General features: G+C 43.0%; 1 protein-coding gene across 1 annotated transcript in view; it reads right to left on the bottom strand.

Moving 5' to 3' along the window:
* Positions 1 to 18,320: 18,320 nt before the first annotated feature.
* RAB3IP (RAB3A interacting protein) overlaps positions 18,321 to 24,321 on the bottom strand; it is a 251,761-nt gene continuing 245,760 nt past the window's right edge. Inside the window, exon 11 of the mRNA XM_069228325.1 lies at positions 18,321 to 18,681. Within this exon, the coding sequence (XP_069084426.1) occupies positions 18,599 to 18,681 (83 nt within the window). The 3' untranslated portion in view covers positions 18,321 to 18,598. The remainder of the gene's footprint in view (positions 18,682 to 24,321) is intronic.

The following is a 24,321-nucleotide window of genomic DNA, read 5'->3' as shown; positions in this document are numbered from 1 at the left end:
ACTTCCATACATTCCTGTGTAAGGTCTAAGGGGGTGATTCTGACCGCGGCGGACGGCGGTCGCCGCCCGCCAAGCGGTTCCCGCCGAAAGACCGCTCCGCGGTCAAAAGACCGCGGCGGTCATTCTGGCTTTCCCACTGGGCTGGCGGGCGACCGCCGAAAGTCCGCCCGCCAGCCCAGCGGGAAACATCCTTCCCACGAGGAAGCCGGCTCAGAATGGAGCCGGCGGAGTGGGAAGGTGCGACGGGTGCAGTTGCACCCGTCGCGAATTTCAGTGTCTGCAAAGCAGACACTGAAATTCTTTGTGGGGCCCTCTTACGGGGCCCTCTTCTTTGTGGGGCCCTCTTACGGGGGCCCCTGCAGTGCCCATGCCATTGGCATGGGCACTGCAGGGGCCCCCAGGGGCCCCACGACACCCCATACCGCCATCCTGTTCCTGGCGGGTGAACCGCCAGGAACAGGATGGCGGTATGGGCTGTCAGAATCCCCATGGCGGCGCAACAAGCTGCGCCGCCATGGCGGATTCCCATGGGCGGCGGAAAGTCGGCGGTACACCGCCGGCTTTCCGCTTCTGGCCGCGGCTGTACCGCAGCGGTCAGAATGCCCGGCGGAGCACCGCCAGTCTGTTGCCGGTGCTACCGCCAACCTCCGCCATGGCGGTAATTACCGCCAGGGTCAGAATGACCCCCTAAGTGTCCGAACTCAGGAGACTTCAGGAGCCAAATTGCTAGATTGAGCGATGCTGGATTGGGGTGTCTGATCTGTTGATTGTGTTGATGTTGGAAAATGGGTTATTGGTAGGGCAGGTAGGTACCTACACCTAGCAACAAGCCACCAACCTCTACATAGGTACAGTTGTGTCTCAGTAAATTAATCCCAGCTCAACCCTTGGTAGCTTGGCATCGAGCGTCAAGGCTTAACTTAGGAGACAAAGTGTAAAGCATTCAAATATCACAAAACAGTAATTAAATAAAACACAGGAAACAGTTTAAAAATCCAAAACCAATTTATAAAAATAGTTTATATTTTTATCTTTAAAATGACACAAAAACGATTAAAATCGGTTCAGGGGAACCGGAGATATGAATTTTTAAAGAATTATTACTTTTCTAGCGCTTAGAAACAAAAAGCGCCAATCGGGTCATCTGGTTGCACCTCGACCGGGGCAAAGTCAAACTTTCAGGCCGACCGCGATGGAGCCCTGCTCAGCTACAGGTCGCGGGAGGCCTCGGTTAAAAAGTTACCTTCTGACTTAGTCTTTATTTTGAAGTTTTTCTTCACCGGGACGAACCTGCCAGTTGAATCCGACCTCCTGGAGCCCTTGTCCGGATACGCGATGTGGGTTTCCTCGGTGGAGACTTTTACCTTCGGACTTAGTCGTTTTTTCGAGATGAAAATCCTTCGACCGGGGTAAACCTGGATCTTGATCCGACGTCCATGGAGCCCTTCTCGGATACGATGGCTGGGAGGTCCCGGTCAACTTTTTACGTTCGGACTTAGTCTCTTTTTTGGATGTTTTTCTTTACCGGGACGAACCACGAAGTCAGGCCGGGTCGCGGTTGAGGCAAGCCGGCTAGAATTTCCGCGGCGGGTCGGTCCCTCTCTGGAGCTTTTTTCCAAAAATTCTCAAATCTTTTCCAAACTTCTGGGGCTTCACCCAGATGTTCTTTTAAGGTTCTTTTGGGGTCCACAGCTCACCCCAAGGGTCCAGAAGTTCTGTGATGGTCCTTGGGGGTGCGGACTTCAACTCCCAGAATGCACCTGGCGCAAACTCCTTTTTGGCCACTGGGCAGTGGTCAGCTGGTCGCTTCTTTCAGGAGTTGGTGCAGGGGACTCTGGTTAGCAATTTTTCACCTGTAGCAAACAGGGAGTCCCTCCTTGAACCAGTTGAAGCCAGGCAAAGTCCTTCTTGTGGTGAAGCCCAAGTGTGCAGCTGGTGCAGTCCTTCTGAGTGCAGGGTCCAGGTGCAGGCCAGGGGTCCAGCAGGGCAGTCCTTCTTCTTCCTTAGTTCCTTTCTTGTTGAATTCTGGAGGGGATCTGAGGTGTGGGTGCAGGTCTGCCAGTTTTATCCTTGCTCCTGGGTGAAAAGCAGGGGGGCCCTGGTTCTCCAATCAGGGACAGGGTCGTCCCCCTGTGATGACCACTTCCTGGGAAGTGTGGCAAAAATCCATCCCAGAAGGCAACAGTCTCTAAAAATCCAACATGGATGAATCTGATTTTTGGAGGTTACATCTGGCTGAGCCCACCCACTGGTGTGGCTAAAAATCATAAACACACCCCTCTCCTGCCCTCTCCTAATCTAATCAAGGGGGCACCTAGCTGTCGGGGGTTGCAGGATGTGGGGGTGTTGCTGGGTGCTGCAAATGTCCTTCTCTGCCTTTGAAGACCAGTTTGGCAGCCCTCCCCCTTCCTGCCTCACCATCTGCTGAGGGGAGATTCTCTCCCCCAAGCACATTCCTTTGTGTGAAGTCTGGCCACTTCACACCTCATCAAGGCAGCCTGGCAGAAGCTGCTGCAGGCAGGCCAATCAGAGCACAGCAGCAAAAACAATGCAGAGCTGAAATTGGCAACTTTTTATGTAAAGTCTAAACTTTTTACCTGAACTAGTTATATTAAATCCAACAACTGGAAGTTGTAGGATTTATTACAACAATTAATTTGATACCAAATTCTTGGTATGCAACATTTAAGGAGACTTTAAAATTTAAAATAAAGTCTGCCCATTCTAGCCTATGAAGGCCATTTACTTCAATGAGGGAAAAACGAATTTGGCTGTTTTTACCTCACCAGGGCTTATAAATCTATTTTTATAAAGTCCCTGCTTATAGTTACATGGCACCCAGCCCTAGGGGCACATAGGGCACACCTTAGGGGTGACTTATATGTAAAAATAAGGTAGTTTAAGACTTTGGAAGTACCTTTAATTCCAAAGTCGAATTTGCATATAACTTTAATTTAAAAGCAGCCAGCAAGGCAGGCTTGCTTTTAAAATGACACTGGGCACCTCAGCAATGCACCTAGGTGTGCACCACCTATGCTGTGGTCCCTAAACCTACATGCCCTACCATATACTAGGGACTTATAGGTAGGTTAACTTAGCCACTTATAATTAGCCTAATTTGCATATCCATTTTACACAGAGCACAGGCCCTGGGACTGGTTAGCAGTACCCAGGGCACCTTTAAGTCAGGAAAACACCAGCAAAAAGTGGAAAATGGGGGCAAAAAGTTATGGGGCCTCTGCAATCAGCCCTGTTTTCTCACAGTTGAGTTAACAGATCTGGTCTGTTTGGTAGTTTGATATGAGGCACCACTGAGAGGTCTAGTAGTGTTGTATACCAAGGTTGTCTTGCCCAAGTTGGTGCTATGAGTATGAGTTTGTTTTGACTCAACTTGTTTACTAGATATGGAAGGAGTGGGAGAGGGGGAAAAGCGTATGCAAATATCCCTGACCAACTCATCCATAACGCATTGCCCAGAGACTGATCTTGTGGGTACCTGGATGCGAAGTTTTGGCATTTTGCGTTTCCTTTTGTTGCAAACAGGTCTATTTGTGGTGTTCCCCAATTTTGGAAGTAAGTGTGTAGTACTTGGGGATGAATCTCCCATTCGTGGATTTGTTGGTGATCCCGAGAGAGATTGTCTGCTAATTGATTCTGTATCCCTGGAATGAACTGTGCTATTAGGCGAATGTGGTTGTGTATCGCCCAATGCCATATTTTCTGTGTCAGGAGACACAACTGTGTTGAGTGTGTTCCTCCCTGTTTGTTTAGGTAATACATTGTTGTCATGTTGTCTGTTTTGACAAGAATGTGTTTGTGGCTTATTATTGGTTGAAATGCTTTTAACGCTAGAAATACTGCCAATAGTTCTAAGTGATTTATGTGAAATTGTTTTTGCCGAGAGTCCCATTGTCCCTGAATGCTGTGTTGATTGAGGTGTGCTCCCCACCCTATCATGGAGGCATCTGTAGTTATTACGTATTGAGGCACTGAGTCTTGAAAAGGCCGCCCTTGGTTTAAATTTATATTGTTCCACCATTGAAGCGAGGTGTATGTTTGGCGGTCTATCAACACTAGATCTAGAAGTTGACCCTGTGCTTGTGACCATTGTGATGCTAGGCACTGTTGTAAGGGCCGCATGTGCAATCTTGCGTTTGGGACAATGGCTATGCATGAGGACATCATGCCTAGGAGTTTCATTACTATTTTGACTTGTATTCTTTGGTTTGGATACATGACCTTTATTACATTGTGAAATGCTTGTACTCTTTGTGGACTTGGAGTGGCAATCGCTTTTGCTGTGTCGATTGTTGCCCCTAAGTATTGCTGTGTTTGACACAGCTGAAGGTGTGACTTTGTGTAGTTGATTGAGAAACCTAGTTTGTGTAGGGTTTCTATGACGTACTTTGTGTGTTGTAAACACCGTTCTAGTGTGTTGGTTTTGATTAACCAATCGTCTAGGTACGGGAACACATGTATTTGCTGCCTTCTGATATGCGCAGCTACTACTGCCAGGCATTTTGTAAAAACTCTTGGTGCAGTTGTTATTCCGAATGGCAACACCTTGAATTGGTAATGTACCCTTTGGAATACAAATCTTAGGTACTTTCTGTGTGAAGGATGTATTGGTATATGGAAATATGCATCCTTGAGGTCTAGTGTTGTCATGTAGTTTTGTTGTTTGAGCAGTGGGATTACGTCTTGTAATGTCACCATGTGAAAGTGGTCTGATTTGATGTAGGTATTTAATGTTCTTAGATCTAATATAGGTCTTAGTGTTTTGTCCTTTTTGGGTATGAGAAAGTACAGAGAGTAAACTCCTGTTCCTTTCTGTTGGATTGGTACTAATTCTATTGCTCCTTTCTGTATCAATGCCTGGATTTCTAGTCCTAGAAGATCCATGTGTTGTTTTGACATATTGTGTGTTTTCGGTGGGACGTTTGGAGGGAATTTGAGAAATTCTATGCAATAACCATGCTGGATAATAGCCAGTACCCAAGTGTCTGTTGTTATCTCCTCCCAATGTTTGTAAAAATTGCTTAGTCTCCCCCCCACAGGTGTTATGTGTTGGGGATGTGTGACTTGGAAGTCACTGTTTGTTTTGAGTTTTGGGGCTTTGGAACTTCCCTCTATTCTTTTGGAATTGTCCCCCTCTATATTGCCCCCGAAAACTTACCCGCTGATATTGGCTTTGATAAGTGGGCCTTGCTTGTGAGGTTGTGGCTTCTGTAGGTTGACCTCGAAACCCCCCCCCTAAATTGTGTCTTGCAAAATGTGCCTCTGCTCTGTGGGGAGTAGAGTGCGCCCATGGCTTTTGCCGTATCAGTGTCTTTTTTAAGTTTCTCAATAGCAGTGTCCACCTCCGGCCCAAACAACTGCTGTTCATTAAAAGGCATATTCAGCACAGCTTGTTGTATTTCCGGCTTGAATCCTGACGTACGCAACCATGCGCGTCTCCTTATTGTTACTACAGTATTCACTGTCCTTGCAGCTGTATCTGCTGCATCCATTGCTGACCGTATCTGATTATTTTAGATACTTTGTCCTTCCTCCACCACTTGTTGTGCCCTTTTCTGGAACTCTTTGGGTAAGTGTTCTATGAAATGCTGCATTTCGTCCCAATGAGCTCTATCGTATCTTGCCAGAAGTGCTTGTGAGTTGGCAATGCGCCATTGGTTTGCTGCTTGTGCTGCAACCCTTTTCCCCGCAGCGTCGAATTTGCGACTCTCCTTGTCTGGAGGTGGAGCGTCTCCCGAGGTATGAGAGTTTGCTCTCTTGCGAGCTGCCCCCACAGAGTCTGGTGTTAATTGCTGCATAATATAAACAGGGTCTGTTGGCGGTGGCTTGTACTTTTTCTCAACCTTGGAGTTATGGCCCTGCTTTTCACCGGATCTTGAAATACTTGTTTGGAGTGTTTTAGCATTCCAGGGAGCATAGGTAAGCTTTGGTATTGCCTATGAGTGGAGGATAGTGTATTAAACAAAAAGTCATCCTCAATTGGTTCTGCATGCAAGGTGGCGTTATGAAAAGCAGCTGCTCTTGAGACCACCTGCGTGTAGGATGTACTGTCTTCAGGTGGCGACGGCCTCGCAGGGTAACAGTCTGGGCTGTTATCTGATACCGGAGCATCATAAAGGTCCCATGCGTCGGGATCATCTTGACTCATTGCAGTATGAGTCGGGGATTGCATCAGTGGTGGTGTGGCTACCGGTGATGTGTGCATTGATGGTGATGGAGATGGTGGCGGAGTTGTTTGTCTTGCCACCTTTGCCTGTGGCTGCTTGTCCTTTTCTTGAAAGGCAAGTCTTCTTTTCATTTTAATTGGGGGAAGAGTGCTTATCTTCCCTGTGTCCTTTTGAATGTGGAGCCTCCTTTGTGTGTAATCTGGCTCCATTGACTCAAGTTCTTGTCCGAACTTATGTACTTGCATTTGGGAGGACAATCCCTGTTCCTCTGTGTAGGAACCTGTTTTCGGTTCAGAGGCTGGATGTTTCGGAATCGAAACCTTTTCGGTCGCCTTTTTGGGCTCCAACGAAACCTTCTTTATTTTCGTCGTCGTGGTGTCTCGGTGCCGACTCATTTCGGTGCCACTGTCTCAATGCCGAACTTGCTCGGAGCCGCTGTCTCGGGCCCGAGATTGCTGTGTGCCTGTATGTCGACCGGAGTCGGATGACTACAACACAAGCGTGCCCTTTTTCAGTGCCGATGATCGGTCACCTATTTTTCAGGTTAAGCCATGGCCTGTTGGCGGTGGCGTCCCCTGGGCTTTTGTGATCTTCTCGTGAGTTTTATGTTTCGACGTCTTACTCACAGTTTTCGGCGTTTCTTCGGGATCAAGCTCGTCTGAGTCTGACTCCTGAATGGAGAAGGTTTCTTCTTCCTCCTCGAAACGCCCTTGTCCTGTCGGCGCCGACGCCATCTGCAGTCTTCTCGCTCTTCGGTCTCTTAATGTCTTCCTCGACCGAAACGCACGACAGGCTTCACAAGTATCTTCCTTGTGCTCGGGAGACAAACACAAGTTACAGACCAGATGCTGATCTGTATACGGATACTTGTTATGACATTTTGGGCAGAAGCGGAATAGGGTCCGTTCCATCAGCCTTGAAGAGACACGTGGCCGGGCCGACCGGGCCCCGACGGGGGATCGAAAAAAAACCCAAAGGGCCACCGGAGTTCTTCAAAAGTCAGTGTCGATCTGTTGTAACTAACCCGATACCGAACGCAAACAATACCGACAAATTTTCTGAGATTCTAACTAATTTTCCGACCCGAAACACAGAGCGAAAAGGAACACGTCCGAACCCGATGGCGTAAAAAAAACAATCTAAGATGGAGTCGACGCCCATGCGCAATGGAGCCGAAAATGGGAGGAGTCCCTCGATCTCGTGACTCGAAAAGACTTCTTAGAAGAAAAACAACCTGTAACACTCCGAGCCCAACACTAGATGGCGGGATGCGCAAAGCATGTGTATCTGCAGCTACACATGCCATCGAACATATATGTATATATATTCATTTTTGTGATGAAGCTTGTTTCTGTTCTTAAATCGCAACTTTTTGTGAGATATATGAAATGGTGTTTGGGAAAGCACAGGGCAGACCTGGCCTACTTGGCCTCAGCCATTGAGCCTAGTGTCAATCTGGCACCCCTACCCCAGGGTCCATGCTACTACACCTCAGCAAACCTGTGCCAAGAACAACTCCTTGAGGTACTTGACTGTCAGTGTTTGTAATGGTGACCAATCACAGGCATCTCGGGGACGGTTAGCGTGGGCAAATAAATGAGCACCCCAATTTAAGAAAGCTACACACACTAGAGACAAATTCTGATACGCAATATGCAGGTGTGAAGCAAATTATGACTGACTCGAACCACCCCCGCCCCCCTTTCTGGTGTTAGCCTATCAGAAAGATGCACACCAAAGATGCTGCACTACACCTCAGTTCCTACATAATATCTGAGAGTATTTTGGTGACAGACTCAATTTCTAGGCATCAGCAGGTATTGGTCTTACAATCTGATGTTACCAGAGATATGGTGTGCCACAGTTGAGTGACACAATTGTACCACTCTGCTCAGCAGGCAATTTGTAGTGTTCTTGAGGGACTTTTATATACCTCACTCTATTTTCACCATAATGAAGATTAGGTGATGGATGTGAGTTGCTTTTAAAATAAGAATTGAGCCTTTGTGCTTTCAAGGCCCAAATTTCTGACTGTAATGGTTGTGGATCATGAGTGTTACAATTGTGGGATACTTTGTTGACGAGATGGATCCATGTGACCATGCCAGCACTTTTGAAATTCCTGGTCTTTGATTTAATGCAACATTAGAATCATGTATCAACAAAACACAAATTCAAATAGTTAAAGAAAACCCTGAACAGGTACATTTTGGCCTGGCTCATGGATTCATTTGGTCTACCTTGTAAAACTGGCTATTTATTTTATATGGCATTGAAGAAGTTCCTGAGAGTTAGTATGTGCTGTCTGATTAAAGTAGGGGCATATTAGAGTGGGCCGAGTAACTTGATAGTTGCTCATGCAAAGAGGAGGGTGCGAGTTGTCAAAATGTGATGTTGCATCTCTATGAATGAGTTTCCAATATGAGCTGTGTTAAGAAGAATGTTATGCTAGAGTGAGGAAATGGTAAATTGTGATTAGATTGGGAATATAATGAGTTGAAAAAAACACCATGTAGGATACTTGTTTTAATAGGTTCTCATTAGTGCAGTGATCTATATTAGGGAATAAAGGTGCTAGAGTCGGGAGAAGAAGGGTGAATTTGTTAGTGAAACAAAGCTAGTGTTTGTACTTACCAGTCTCCTCTCTAATTGGAATTTCCACAATGACTTAAGCATGACTGTGGGCAACACCTGCCCTATCATGAGTTTGAGGTGGCTAGGAAACACACCACCAATTGTCAGGATATTCTGGTGTGTCATGAAAGCAAGGAAGTAAACTCTTCTCTGCAGTTCATTTAAACTCTTGTGAATGTCCTCCCGTTAGTGTCTGCTGTTGGAGACAACATTCACCTTAGCTACGATTCTGACCCACATTTCCCTTCTTTGCGGTCATGGTTACTGTCTGTCCCTGCGTTCAAACAACTGGAGCTCAACCATAATTATCTCATCCACCGTCACTGCTCATTTTCGGAGAATCTGGGTTGTCTTCTTCCAGCCATATTTATAATAATGTACCCGGGACCTAAGCTGCTGCTGCTGTGTGTTGTGGTTTTGAAATGCTTAATGTAGTTTGAGGAGTGTCTTTTGTAGTGGGAGCTGCAAATGTTGTTGAGGAGTTGATTTTAAGCAGGTGTGTAGATAGGTGCATCTGGCATTTGAACCTAACTCTACTATTGTGGTACACAGTTTTGAGTCCCTCCATTCCACTCGGACAGCAGACAACTTTAAATACGGTAGACGAATATCCACCAATACCAATGTTGACACATGGTTGTCTGATGATGAAGTAAGAAGAAACCATTGATGGAGGACTGAAGGCGAGTCAGCAGTCTTTCATCAATCATGACAAGTCTGCGGTCTTCATGCTGTATCCTTCGTGCCAACTAAACATTACGCTGTCTGCCTGCACCAATGCAGTTGGCAAAATGCCACAGTGGGGGCGAGATGATGTAGAGTCAGAGGCTCCCTTGTTGCAAAAAAAAAAAAAAAAATCCATGCTGGATGGGTGGCAAAATCACCAAGAGGCAAACTTTGGGCTCTTAAATAATGTGTCGGTGTTTGTCCCACAGTGAAGCACCTCCAAATCATGACAGATGGGGGCTTTTGCCCCACAAACCCAAAATACGGCAGCTGGTTATTGCTGGCCTGACGGACCAATTACTTGTGCCATGACTGATGAATGCAAAGCCATCCGCCAAATTCTAGATCGGTCCCATTGTTTGATCAAGATCAATGATGGGGATAGTGTTTTAGGACACAGCGTGACTGAAAGCACTCCTGGTCTCATGGATGCAATGTTGGATGTGATGTTGATTAGCACTGTTATCCAAGTGATTATAGGTTGGTGTGAAGACCAACTACGCAAATGAGGCCTTCAGAAACAATACCCCCTCTAATTATCTCAGGCAGAAGGTACCTTATCAAGAGCAAGGACATTGCTGGAGCCAAAACTGGAGTGAAGAAAAGACACAAGACTGCAATACTTGACTCATTGTGCTCTCAGAGTACGAAACAGCATCTCCAAAGACCATAAAACTGGTTCATCCCTCCTAATATTTAGAAAGGAGCTAAAAGAAAAAGTTACTTACCTGCGGTAACAATTTGTCTGGTGGCTATGCTATCTACCTGCAGATTCCTCACCTGTAGAGCAATCCTAGGCATCAGACTGGATCCATAAACTTCAAAGCTCCCTTGTTGTCAGTAGGGAGATGCTGGATTTGGCTGACACTGGTAGTGACTTCAGATGATAACCCTGAAGCAATAAAGTACCTGCCCTTGCGTAACAACCAGTTTCCATCCTTTTTTAATAAGCCTCCGAGGAGAGTGGACAGACTGACATCAACAGATTAGTGCAGTACAAAAAGATACATTGATGTCAACTTTCTCTACAGTGCATCCATCAAAGGGAGAGATGGGCAGGTCGGTGAGGAAACTGCAGGAAAATACAGTCAGAAAGATTATTACTGCAGGTAACGTTTTCTTCTGATGGATACTTCTACCACCAGGTTTCTCAACTGTAGAACAGACTTAATAGCAATAACCCACCCCTGGAGGAGGGCTAATGGATGGTTAGTGAGAACATCCTAAAGAATGGATCTGGCAAAGTATCCATCCCTACACACCTTTGAATACAGGCTGCAATGCTTGGTAAAAGTGTGTAAAAACGTCCATGTCGCTGCCTTGCCGATGTCTGCAATTGGGATGCCTCTGACATGGTTGAAAGTCCCAGACTTGGTGGAATGGTCATTATGCCATCTGGGGGGTCTTTCTTGGCAAAAGCATAGCATGTTTTGATGTAAAAGATGATCCATCTAGAAAGAATCCTTTCCCGAACAGCTTTACCCATCTTAGTACCGCAGTACACAACAAATAGCTGGCCACTCATTCATACGCCCTTTGTACGGTCCAGATAGTTGACAGCCCGACTAGGATCCAACCAAGGAAACCACTCCTCCTTTGAGGGTTGGGGAGGGGGTTAAATTTTGGGAGAGTGATGGGCTGACCCAGGAGGAAACGAGTCACCAGTAAATCAGCCCTGATTGGCAACAAAAATTTGTAGGGATAGAAAGAGGTAAAAAGAAGACTGAAAATTAGAGCTTTCAACTCGCTCTGGAGAACACAGTTTGAAAGTCAACATTGTCAACGGACAACTCTGCAGGGGCTCAAACGGAGTCCTCATAAGAAAATTGAGACTAAATTGAGAGCTAGCGCACAACAAAGCAAGTTGAAGGATACTTATTTGTCAAGCCCCTTCAGAAAATGCAGGACAATGGATGGGGACTTGAGAAGGGATGGTTGGTCTGAGTGACAGAGGAAGACAGACAAGACAGTACTTACTGCACAAGCCTCTAAGCGAGAGAAAGAGTATATTGCAGGACCGGAGACAGATTGGCCTGCACAGGGTCCACATTATTGTCTGCAAACCATGCAACAAAGTTGCTCTATCTGCCAGAGTAAACTGACTTGGTAGAAGTGCAACACCCTGTCAAGGTGACAAGATGACATCTCCCACCTCTAGCAGCAGAACAAATGAGCTGTGATTTCCCTGCTCCATCTCCAAGCATAAATGTGGAAGCCTCAGAGAATGGGGTGGAGAACCAGACCTCTCGATTGGGAGAAAAGGTTCGGCCTCAAGGGAAGGCAAAGTGATGGACATGTGAAGAAGCACTGAAGGACTGCGTACCACACCCTTCGTGGCCAATCCAGGGCATTGAGAATGACTTGGGCCTGATCATAGCAAATCTTCCTCAGCACCATGGAAATAAAGGGTGTGGGAGGAAAGCATGTAATGCAGATGAAAGTTCCACCTCACTTGATAGTGGGAGACCCAGAACTGCTGGCATAGAGCACTTCCTTAGGAGGCAAACAGGTCCACCTGAGGAGTGCCCCCCTTGGCAAAGATGTCCTGGACTACCCGTGGTAGAGCATGTACCTAGTGATTAGCAAGCTAACACCAGCTCAGACTGTTGAGCCCCCGCTAGGTGATTGGTGATGAGCCAGATCTCTTGATGGTGTGCCCAAGACCACAATGCTTCCAGGCAAAGGAGGGGAGGAGACCCTACTCCCCCTTTCTTGTTGACGTACTACACTGCTGTTGTGATGTCTGTCAAGATCTGGACGGACTAACTTTGGAAGGAGGGAAGGAAGGCCTTGAGCATCAGCTGGCTCACCCACACTTCCAACAAGGTGTTGTGGAGGATCTGCTCTTCCGAAGACCAGAGGCCTCTGATCTCCAGATCCTCCAGGTGAGCTCCCCACCCTAAGGTGGAGGCAGCTGTCACTAACACAGTCACGGTTGGAGTGAAGGCCATCCTGCAACTCAACTTTGTTTCTTTTTCCCCACTTGTGCCGCAGTGCTGGGGAGATCATATTGGAGTCAGACAGGTCTCCCACACACTCTAGCTGTAGTACCACTGCAGGGCCCTTATGTGCCATCGTGGAAGCCACCAGACCTAGGAATCTTAAGATTCTCATGATTGGGACTTGCAAGCCGTACTGAAAGGAGGCAATAATTTCCTGGATGTCACAGACAAAAGGATAAAAGGCATGGAGAATCCTGGTGTCCAGAACTTGAGTTGTTGGAAGGGCCAGATGAGAGTTGGGCTCGATGGAAGAGCCTACGTGGAACTGCAGAGATGCTGTGAACTTGCTTTGTTTAGCCAGTTGGCCAGGTCTGGAAAGATGGAGATGCCCAACATTCTGAGATAGGCTGCAACCACTGCCACCACCTTTGTGAAGATTTGAGGTGCCTATGTTAAGCCAAAGGGAAGTACCCCAAATTGGTAGTGTGTAGAAACCACCACAAAGCACAAGTACTGCTGGTGTGACCACAGGACATGAATATGCAAGTACATTCTGCAGGGCAAGTGAAACCATCCAGTATCCAAATTCCAATGCCAGTAGTACTTGAGCTAGTGTCAGCATCTTAAACTTTTTCTTTAAGAAGAAGAAGTTAATTTCCCTGTGGCTTCAGGTGTGTGTGGGGGAGAGAACTAGAACTGCTTACCAGGTGAGGAGGCGGGGGTGGAGGGATGCAGGGGAAGAAGAGGAGAGGGTGGCTTGCTGGAGGGCCTCTACCTTTGCCTCAGCCCTAGTATTAACAAACCAATGGGTTTTTGGGAAGGGTGTCTGTAGTAAAATATGTGTTGTTACCACTGACTTTGTGTTGCACCACTTTGCACCTGGATTAGCTGTCTAGTGTTCACCAGTTACAGAATACATTTAGTATTCAGTTTAGCCTTAGATTAATTCTGCCTATTGACTTTATCGCAGCATTAGACACTGCCATGTTAAAGGCTGCCTGTAATTTTCCACATTGTAAACTGTGCATTCTGTCTTGTTTTCGTGCTTTTTCTCACCAAGGGGCTTTGGTTGATAAGGGTGTACTAAGACAGAAGTTTTGACTTCACATCTTGGAATTGTGGCCAAACCTCAATGTGTTATTTTCAAAGCATACTTAAACTAGCCAGCATGTTTGAATACTTCTTGCAAGGGTTTTTTTCCCGAAAGCTCCTTTGGTTCTTTAAGATATAAAAAGACCTGGTGCGACAGTGAGAGGGTCAGTGGCCTCAATCAGGATTTTAGACGTCAGTTGCCTGATATATTTCCCATGAGGGTTGAGATCTCTTTCTATTTCGCAGTCAAACAGGGTCATCATCTTGCTGGCATGCAAAAGATGAAGCACATGGCAGGCCCTACGGTGATGCATTTTTAATTCATTATTTGATTTGCATTATAATATAGATACATATATGTGCTGTGTATATTGCAGTGGAAAATCATTTTGGTATGTTTTCATTTAATTGTTGTGACTATTTTTAAACGTGTGCTTTCAACATGCTAATCTGCTTTTAGGAACCTCGCACAGTGAAATAATAAATGTCTTCTTTGGATTAAGAAGTGCATTCCAGAGATTTTTGTCAGCTCAGTCATTAGTGAAAAGCAAAACAGTGTCCTTGCAGCTGATAGGCCTGCTGCTGCCTGAAGGAAAACTCTTTATAGAAATTGCGGAATTGATTGTAGTCTCATTGAGGCTAGTTTTGTTGGAGGCCTAATGAGTGTGCTGTGGCTTTACTGGATTCAACTCTTTCATATGCTGTGTCTGCTTTCTTGCCAAATATCTTTGTGACAATGAACAGAAGATCCATCAATTGGGCTTGCTTGTCTGACGAGAAGCCTGAGGTCCTGAGCCTGGCTTGTCATCTGATGGCAACCAAAGTGCATCTGAAACAGGACAGAGAGTCCACTATATGAAAGCCTTACTTGTTCATATGTCAAGCGGCATTTACGCCATCTGTAAGGACTTCCCGGAAGTGGACTTACAGAAATTGAACACGAGAAACAATCGCCTGTGTCATTCTCAACAAGGCGTGGACATAATGCACCAACAGACAGGTTGGGTTCTCAATCGTTTCTTCCTCACATAAATATGAAGGATCATAGTCGGAACCAAGTAATTTGTGTATTCTTTCTCTGTAAAACTATTCCTTGAGCAACATTTAATCTTTCCCTCCTGGATTGGTGTTGTTTTGATTCTCCATGTGGAGGAGAGGGGTTTATGTCATCCTCTGCTCCGCTTGCGGCTCCAGTGAAGTGGGGTTGGTAACTCCTGGGGAAACTCGGCCACAGGTTTGACGGTGGGAGTGCATAGTTGGCCACTGTGGTCAGGGTTAGCGCTGGGGCAACTGGGTGGATGTTGTGCGGGGTCATGGCATGAACATGGGGCTTGGTTAATTCCAGGTGAATATACTGAATATGGCATTCAGGAAGGACACTGGACCTGTGCCTGTGGCCGGGGAGACTCTGGCAAAGTCATTGATGGCAACAGGGTAGATGGTAAATGAGGTACAGGTGCCAGCAGATCAAACTCCGGGGTCAGCTAGGAATGCTAGGAAAGCTGCCAGGAATGGGCTCATTGGGCTCTAAGGCGACTAACTCTGGGTCCGGAAGAGGAGAATTCCGTGGAAGTCCAGGGCCTCCTGGGAGAACTAACTTTCACCGAGTGCTTCTTATGTTTATGTTTCTTCCAGTTAGTCTTGGAAAAGGAAGGTGATCTCGAGCAGGGTCGAAAGTGATGACTATGACTCTTCACAGGTTCTGGCCATAAATAGCTTGGCCTCCTGCTTCTTGACGGCCTTTGGGTTCATACTGCAACAGGAGTCGCAGTGATGAGAATTGTGGTCAGCTCCTAAGCACCAAAGATAAATAGCTTAGACATGTGTCCCTTGCAGTGCTTACAGGGCTTGAAGCTGTAAAGCTTAGGTAGGGATGTGATACCACACAGAAAAAAAAAATGTGAGAGGAAAAGCTGGCAACTCTATGGGGAGAGCAAGCTCCTGATCTGTGTCAAAGGCATGGAAAAAAGGAAAACTGATGTTGTGCCGGGCAGACATTATATGGCTTCTGAGTTGACATCACTTCCTAGGTCATCTGAAGCCAGCACGCCCTACCAGCGACGTGAGAGCTTTGAAGTTTACAAATTCAGTCAGACGTCTGAGATTCTTCTAACAATGAGGAATTTGCTGGTAGAAGTATCCATCAGAAACTTACACCTTCAGTAACAGTTCAGCTCTCCAGTTTATTCTATAGAGGAGTTGCATGTTGTTCAGAATCTGTGTAACAAGGACCCACTACTCAGATATTGAAGTGCTGATAGTGTAACCTTATGACATGTTCTTTTAGAGTTTGAGGTGATCTGCTGGTGTGGGGTGTGGTTTCTTCTGACCTTCTAGTGTGCTGTTTTTTTCATTCATTCAATCAATCAAGGATTTGTAAAGTGCAGCTGATCACCTATAGGGTCTCAAGGTGCTGAATGAAGACATGCTGCTCAGTCGAAGAGCCAGGTCTTGAGGTCCTTCCTCATGCAGTCTGCCTGAGCTTGAGGGGAAGTGTGTACCATGTCCGGACTGCTAGGTAGGAGAAGAATCTTCCTCCTGCTGTATTTTACTGGACCTTGGGGACTGGTGCAAGTGCGAGCTGGGAAGAACAAAGACATCTGTGTTTGTCTGAAAGATAATGGTTTGAGGAGCAAGATAGACTGTTTTTGGATGGCACTGGGATGTGTGCTCCATTGTAGGAGACTATGTTGAAGGGCTACGAGAAGACATTTGTTGTATTAGATGTGATGGAAAAGGGGCTACACTCTAAGAGGGGATGGTGGAATGTGCCTACTTAGAGAGGTGTTGTTTTAAGAGTTATTGGTGAGTGCCTATATGCTGTGACAAGCTAGCCTGCGATAAGAACGTAAATACTCTGAGTGTATCTCCTCTTGGTCCCATAGTTGGAAGTGCTGCAGGACACAGTCAAAAGGGAACATGGTAGCTGTGAGATACTTGCTAACAGTAGAAGCTGGGAATAAAAGACTGCCTGAGTGGGGAAGACTGACTGTGTGAATAAGGAGATTAGGCAGTTGGATAAGAATATACATGCTTTGATAAGTATAAATTGATAGGATAAGTCAGTCTGCTAAATGCATGCAGAGTATTCAGCTTGGGAGGCAAACCACCTTAGGGAGTATGTCCCCGGGGGAATACTGCATAGGAAGGGGCCACAGATGTTGGGACAGGCACCTAGGGCAATTATGAAATGTTATTTGGGGAACTATACATTTGTTAGTCCCTGCGACATGCCTGCCCCTCTCAGCCAAAGGTGGGTCTCGGTCTAATTGTAAAATTGAGAGGTCCCCGCTAACACTAGCTAACTACAGACCTTCTAAAGAAGCTCCTCCTATAAAATTACTCAAATACCAAAGTAGAATTCTACAAAGAATTTCAGAAACAATGTGGCATTAAGCAGTTTGGGTTCTGCTCAGACAATTCCATCAAAACTGCTGTGGTCAAAGTTAGAGAAGGGTCCTTTAACTTGTAAGATTATAGATCTTGAAAATCAACACACTCACAAAATCTCGACTGTTAGACACTGATATGACTTTGGAATCAGAGGCACTGCACTGAACTGACTTACTTCTTCCCTGATCGGTTTTAAAAAGCCAAGTTCATTTACTTACCTTGTTATCCTAAAGACGCCCCATTTGTTTTCCAAAAGGATCTGCAGTTGTGGCAATACTGTTTGACACCTACTTAAGCCAACTCCGATTTATATCCATGATGTACAGATATTTGCTAACTCCCTAGTATGTTAAGTGTAATTGGGAATAATTGGCCATCAGTCAAGTACTTGGCTTCTCTCCGTCAGTGAATCCTGAAGGGACAGATTTGGCTAGGAATGAATACATCTATAAATGAAATAATTAACAAAATGCATACCCACTAATCAGTCCTTTTGACCTCCTAAACTAAAAGCCCATTTCACACTAACTTCTGAAGTTTGAAATGTGGGAGTGACATTCCATTCTTATCACTCTTTCATTCTCAAATCATTAAAAATGCAACATTATCAGCTAAAACTGAAACATATGCCCTTATTTCCATGGCAACGTTAAGCAAATCTTGTTCAATCAGTTAACGTTTCAAGAACAGATTACTGTAAAGTTATTTATCTAAGTCTTCAAGAAAAATGGATCTACAAATTTCCACATTTGCAAACTATGAGCCAGGCTCTTTTTTCACATTTACCTCGCCTCTGCTGCACTACTAGATCTTTAGTGTCTCCCCATAAACCAGAAAATACCACACGCAAGGTACTATGTTGCAAGTTAGAAAGATAATGAAACACTCTTCCTAAATACCTAAATCTCCTTGCTTCTTACTATGTTCCATCCAAAACCCTCTGGTCGAAGGTGATCTTGTAGCTCATCTCACCTAAACCAGGACAAAGACACGCTGAAAGAAAATCTTTGTTGGAAAATGTGCTTGGATTTGGAATGGTTTACCTACATCTCTGGAGGCTTGGCCATACATGATCTGCTTAAACAAACAAATACACACCTGTTTAAACAATGTGTAACTTGTGTTTTTCTACTTTTGCTTGCAATACTGCACCGTTTCATGCTTCTGTTACAGTTCTACAGGTTGAATACTAAGCCCTCTGAAGCTGGTCAATGACATGAAAACCAATAATAAAATAATAAAAAATGTGTTGTTTATAATGGTGGTTCATATCTGCTTGATACTCAGATAACACTGCACAACATGTAACACACCTATCCTTGAAAGTAAACACAAAACACCCCACACACAGAGTTCAAACTAACATTTAATTCATTAGATTGTTTCTTAGCAACCTTAATTTACAATTGCAGCACCTGTAAGTGCTTGTCATGGTTTAACTACAGTTCATATGTAAGAGCACAACAGCATAGGTCGGTTTCAAATAATCACAGTACTTCTTAGTGCAATTAGAGGAAAGGAAGAAAATGAGATTTTGGACCCACTCCTTGGGAATAAATATAAATAAAAAAAGTAATTTCAGAGGTACAACTTGATCCTTCAGTTAAATTCGTGCATATTCCTTCATTAAAGTTCTTCTTTATAATATCCAAGCTTTGCCAGTGACATTTCTTTTCTCAACTGCATGACTTCCCAATACATTTGATCAACTATAAAAAAAAAAATCAGAACAGAGAAAATGGTAAGATACACACATTTATTTTTTGTGTTTACTAGAGATTCAAAGAAGTTGTATGCATTAATCAGATAAGATTACACAGAAGAGAAGTCCATTTAGTGAGCCATATAATAACACCTGACATATTTCTTTGTCTCAGCCAGTTGGGGAATAATTAAACAAATTCATCAACACTACTGACACCATAGAAACAGAAAGCATTCACCTAAATGAACAATATACTTAAATATTTTAATAATGCTGCAATTAAAAAGCAGTCTGTTTTAACCTGTATGAATTCTATGAGAGTTTTAAAAGAATTACGGATTATCAACTTTAGTGTCTAAATATTTTAGAAATGATACGCCACTATAAACGGAAAAAAAAAAAAAACTAGAACAGTAGTTCATACAAAAAGATATGAAAATCAGAGGTAACCTTGGAAATAAAGGATGGGTTGCTTCAGAAACTCACTGTCATAGGCATTCATGCCCTGCAATACAGATCTACTGACTATGAAAATGACCATGTTACCATCTAGATTGAAGAGCATGAACCATAATGCCAAAAATATGAAATGACTTGCAGTATATATTATATATATATATATATTCTCTCAATATAGGATGGGGGTCGAAGTGATCATTGCTGCGCCTTTGTATTTAGTTACATATACAATTGATGATGCTATTTGTGCTCGGGTCTTGAGGGCCAGCCCCCTAGGTCTCAGATAACCAGAAAATCTGATTTAAAACATTGCAAACGAGACCCAGCACACAGCCGTATCTGTTAGTATCCAAAAAATTATTTTCCTATATTCTCAAATTGACTCATATGTCACATAATTCCACAATCCAGTCTTGTTAAAATTATTGTTCTTTATTCATTCATGTTGAAGATTAATAATCCATAGCCAACGCGTTTCATCCTAACGTACTTCTTCAGGGCTCAAAATATATAAACATATAAAACCATAATTGAATACAAAATTATATCTTTATCCTAAAATGCTGTACATCCAGAATTCCATTAAACATGTTAGTCACATGCTAAAGTCGCCATCATTTTACAATATTATTAAATTGTGGTATTAATTATCCTATAAATCTATGTTTCTTGTAAAGAACTAATAACCATTAATAATGGAGCATATATATTTTACTCTCCTCTTGCATATTTACTATATGTATATACATGAATATTTCAGTTTTGCTGTTACCACAATCTGAATTTCATTTGAATAATAAGTATGTGACCCAGAGACAGAAGGAATAAAAACAAGTTGACATTTCAAACTGACGACTGTTCTGTATAGTAGTCAATACATTATAAACAAACCAAATATTACTGTTTTTAATATTGCATAACTTTGTTGTTTTAGTGCCCATTAGAAAAAAGGGTACCCCTTAATCCAAAATATATTAGACAAGAAATATTGTCATATGATTTAGTAATATGATTTTCATTCTAGGCACCTATATTCTATCCATAATTCAAATGCTCACATCCATAGCTACTATATTAGGTACCTAAACCCAATTTACAAAGTTCTATGAATGCCAAAATAATACATATATTTGACGTAGCTACTGTATCAAGGTAAGTTTTCATAACTGGTCTGAAACCAGTAAAAATCACATATCGGGAATTTGAAGAATATAGGATAGAGGGATATACTGACAAACTGTTTACACATCAATACAGAGTGTGGCGGCCATATTGAAATCTACTGCTGTAGTGCTTTTGAAACCAGTAAAGCCCCATTATTACAAGCGTTTGTCGAGACATCGGATATCGATTAAACATTTAATTTTTCATAATCATTCAAATATCAATCTAATCAGTTCTATAATGCTCTGTCATACAGATTCAGATCTGGTATTGTGATAGTTATATTTTATTTTAATCTAACTTGCTCCTACCATGCGGCCCAATTATCTAACTTGCCCAGTAACAGAACTCCATTTGGGAACATTCCTATAGATCTCATCGTATTCTCTCGCACCACTGATATGATCTTAATTAGAAATTAACACCCAGAAAGTTCCTTTCAGGCCTCGTTGTAATCGATGTATCTATGGCAGCCATGTTGAAATGTCCTCTGCCTTTATTAGGTCGTGTTTACCTCAATACTGATTTCTAACCCAGAAGAGATTTTTTTATTTCTCTCTTCTTAATTATGGCCAAATTGGATAGATTACCAAAGTAAATTTTGATCTTTCGTCAAGTTTACCTAAATTCAATATTTATTCTTTATATACATGCTGACGGCTATAACAATCGCGTTGCTCTGTTTTCTAATATACATCAGTGTATCAACGACGGCCATATTAAACCTCCTAAGCTTTTGTTAAGTCATATCTTACTGCAATTTTATTTGAGAAGCGTAGCTCATGATCTGAATTACAATCCTTATTTCCAAAGATTTTATTAAACTTAATTTCAGACAGAATAGGATTCATTTAATTATACATCGTCGTTCCGATATCATCCAAATTGATTATATAAAGCTCTATCATATAGATGTCACAATGATTATATTTTCATTCAACCAGAACTCCTACCTCACAGTCAAGACGCATAACATGCTTCATAACAAAACTCCACTGACGACGCTCCTGCAAATCTTGTCTTGTACTCTCACGCCGCTTATATCCTCTTAGGTGAACCCTCACACCGGGAGGTTCGTTTTAAAACTCATTACAATCCGTGTGTCTATGGGGGCCATTTTGAAATGGTCTCTACATTTATTAGGTCATATATTTAACTGAGGTTAATTTGTTAAACATAGTTTGTTATCAGAACCACAATGCTAATTTACATTTTTTCTTTATTGTGGCCACATTAAATTATAAACCAATGTAAATATTAACATCTCTTCAAATTTCCACAACTTCTTTATTTATTTATTTGTACTGTTGCCAGCGTCTATGGCAACCGTATTCTGATGTTTTCTCATTTGAATTGGTGTATCTGATTGGCCATTTTAGAAATCATCAGCATGTACTGAATTATATATTTTACTACAATTATGTTTAAAGACATGATTCATTATCGAAGCCGCAATGATACCTTCAAGGTTTGACAGCTCCCGCCAAGCGAAAGCAACCAGAACTCTCCTTCCAGCAAGCAGGAGCATTAAACCTGCTCCTGCTTGCTGGGAGCGGAGTTTTCATCTCTTTCCTCACCCGCTGTCATGCAGGCAGGGAAAGAGATGAAACTATTGCTCCAGCACACAGATGGCTGCATTTAGAGCAGTTCCACCTTGTAAAGCTATCTGATGGTGATGCTTGAGGAACAATCACACTGGCAAAGTTACAAACACACAAGGTCACTGGAGACATTTAGTCAGCTGTAGTGTAGCAGATGCACTATACATTTACTCAACAAGTTAGCACTTACTAATTAGCCCGTAGAAAGTACTCCAGTGGGGTAGATTGAGGCCAGGCCCTGCGGCCAACCCCCACATGCATGGCTGCGTGGTTATTGGGGGTTGGCTTCAGGCCAGGTCCTGCGGCCAACCTCTGCCGCAAATGCCTAAGTCAGTTTGGGTTACATACTTAAAATTACTTTCCGTTAAAAAAAACAATAGAAAGTCACTGAAAAAAACAAATGTTACAGTGATGTTATACTTAGGAAATTGAATTTTAAAAACCACAAAAATTCCCTTAAAAAAACTAAAAGGTTAGAGTGACATTATAGTTAGGTTCACATTTTAAATGTACAAAACCAGCAAAATTCACTTGTTACAGTTATTTCAAGTAGCTAACTCTTGTTCTCGCCATGCACTGCTAATTTCACTAAATATTACAGCAATGATTACATGTTTAGTAACATCATTGATAATATCACTACAACATTTGCTGTACAATTATTGATGAGAAAACTGTGCAAGACCAGGGCATGAGTTATAGTTACCTTAGGGCAAGAATTACAGTTAAGAGTTATTTCAAGTAACTATAACAGGTGAATTTCTTTGGTTTTGTATGTTTAAAATGCGAGCCTAACTAACGTCCCTGTAATTTCTCTAAATTCTATTTCCTAACGTCCCTGTAACCTTTGTTTTTTTAGTGAGTGAAAAAAAAAAAATTCTATATATATGTATATATATATATATATATGTATATATATATATATATATTGCCAACAATCCTCCTGTTACATGGAGAGAGTTCCCGGACACCAATTTACTTTGAGAAAATGGGATTTGTGATATATTACATTAACTCCTATAAGCTAAAACTGTGACAGGTTGATATCAGTGTGGTCACTAGGGAAACTGTATACATAGTTTGGTTTTGCTATTTTGCACTAAATAGCTTATTCAAGGCGAGATTGTGATGTTGATTGCCTGATCATGGAACAAAATGATAAAATGAGTGCATTGCACAGAGATGTTAGCTATATAGTAAAACTTATAAATCCTGGATGTGATTTGACTTCACATGGACTTTTTTGAAGTTGTCCATTATATATACTGAATTGAATTATCATACTGAAGGCAAGATTATGATAATGCTCAATATTTACTGTTTTATTTTATTATACTATATAGTATGTATATATTATGTATAGCAATATATAATAAGATATACTGAATTATCATATTGAAAGTAAAATGATTATCATGCTCAATGAATATGATTTTATTTCATTTTGATAAAAAAATATTTTAGTAATGGGGGAAAACAAAACACAGCAGTTTTTAACTAAGATAAGAGATCTGGATAGAACACAGCGGTACACACAACATGGCCATCATGTAACTCATTGAGAAGATATAGTATGTAAAATTAGCCAATTCAACATTATATTTTTAGCATGTTGATTGCATTTGTACTGTTTTGATTATAACACTTGTCAATCATTGATGAAGATGGGGAAAAAAGCTTGTAATTTATAGAATTGTGAGATCTGTTCAGCAAGCATTGGTATATGCAATATGGCCGCTATGTATGTGATTGAATAAGTATAGCACTCTCTCTGTTTACGACCACAACTGTGTAAACAAGTAATGTATTGAAATTGTGTCCGTTTAACTTGATTTGCAAACACTGAGAAAGGCGCGTAGCCGAAACGCATTTAATCTAATAAACGTAATGAACTATGGACCCAGAGAGTGCCCGTAAATTTCCTCAAAGTTATGAACCTCTCTCTCTCTAATATATATATATCTGAAAAACAAAGTCCAGTGTAACCTGGCTAGTTCCACCACAGCCCTGGGAACCACCACCTCCCCGGGGCTATATTAGAAATAATTAAGGAGGCCGTTTTGGACTCCCACTAGCCCCGGGGATCACCAGCTTCCTGGGGATATACATGTGGAGCCATTGATGGCCCTGGACACTGCGGCCCCACCCCCCCGAGGCCAGCTCCTGCTATGTGTCAGGGTGCCCACTACTGGGACATAGGTGTTTGCTGTGGCTTGGCTGCATCTGTCACAGCAAACACTCCACTTTTTGACAGCGGGTCAAAATAATTGTGGAAGGGCACAGGGGATGGGGTGCCTGGGGGGGGCATTAGTCTGTCTGGGGGAGGGGGGGATGTGTGCCCCCCTCACCAGACAAGCAGGCTGGACCCTATGGATGGGATCTCAGGGGTTAAAACTGGTTGAGGGAGAAGGTCCATAAGG

This window comes from Pleurodeles waltl, chromosome 4_1 (assembly GCF_031143425.1).
Source record: "Pleurodeles waltl isolate 20211129_DDA chromosome 4_1, aPleWal1.hap1.20221129, whole genome shotgun sequence".
Lineage (NCBI taxonomy): Eukaryota > Metazoa > Chordata > Amphibia > Caudata > Salamandridae > Pleurodeles > Pleurodeles waltl.
Note: the sequence above shows the minus strand (reverse complement) of the source record. Positions and strands in the feature narration are given on the sequence as shown.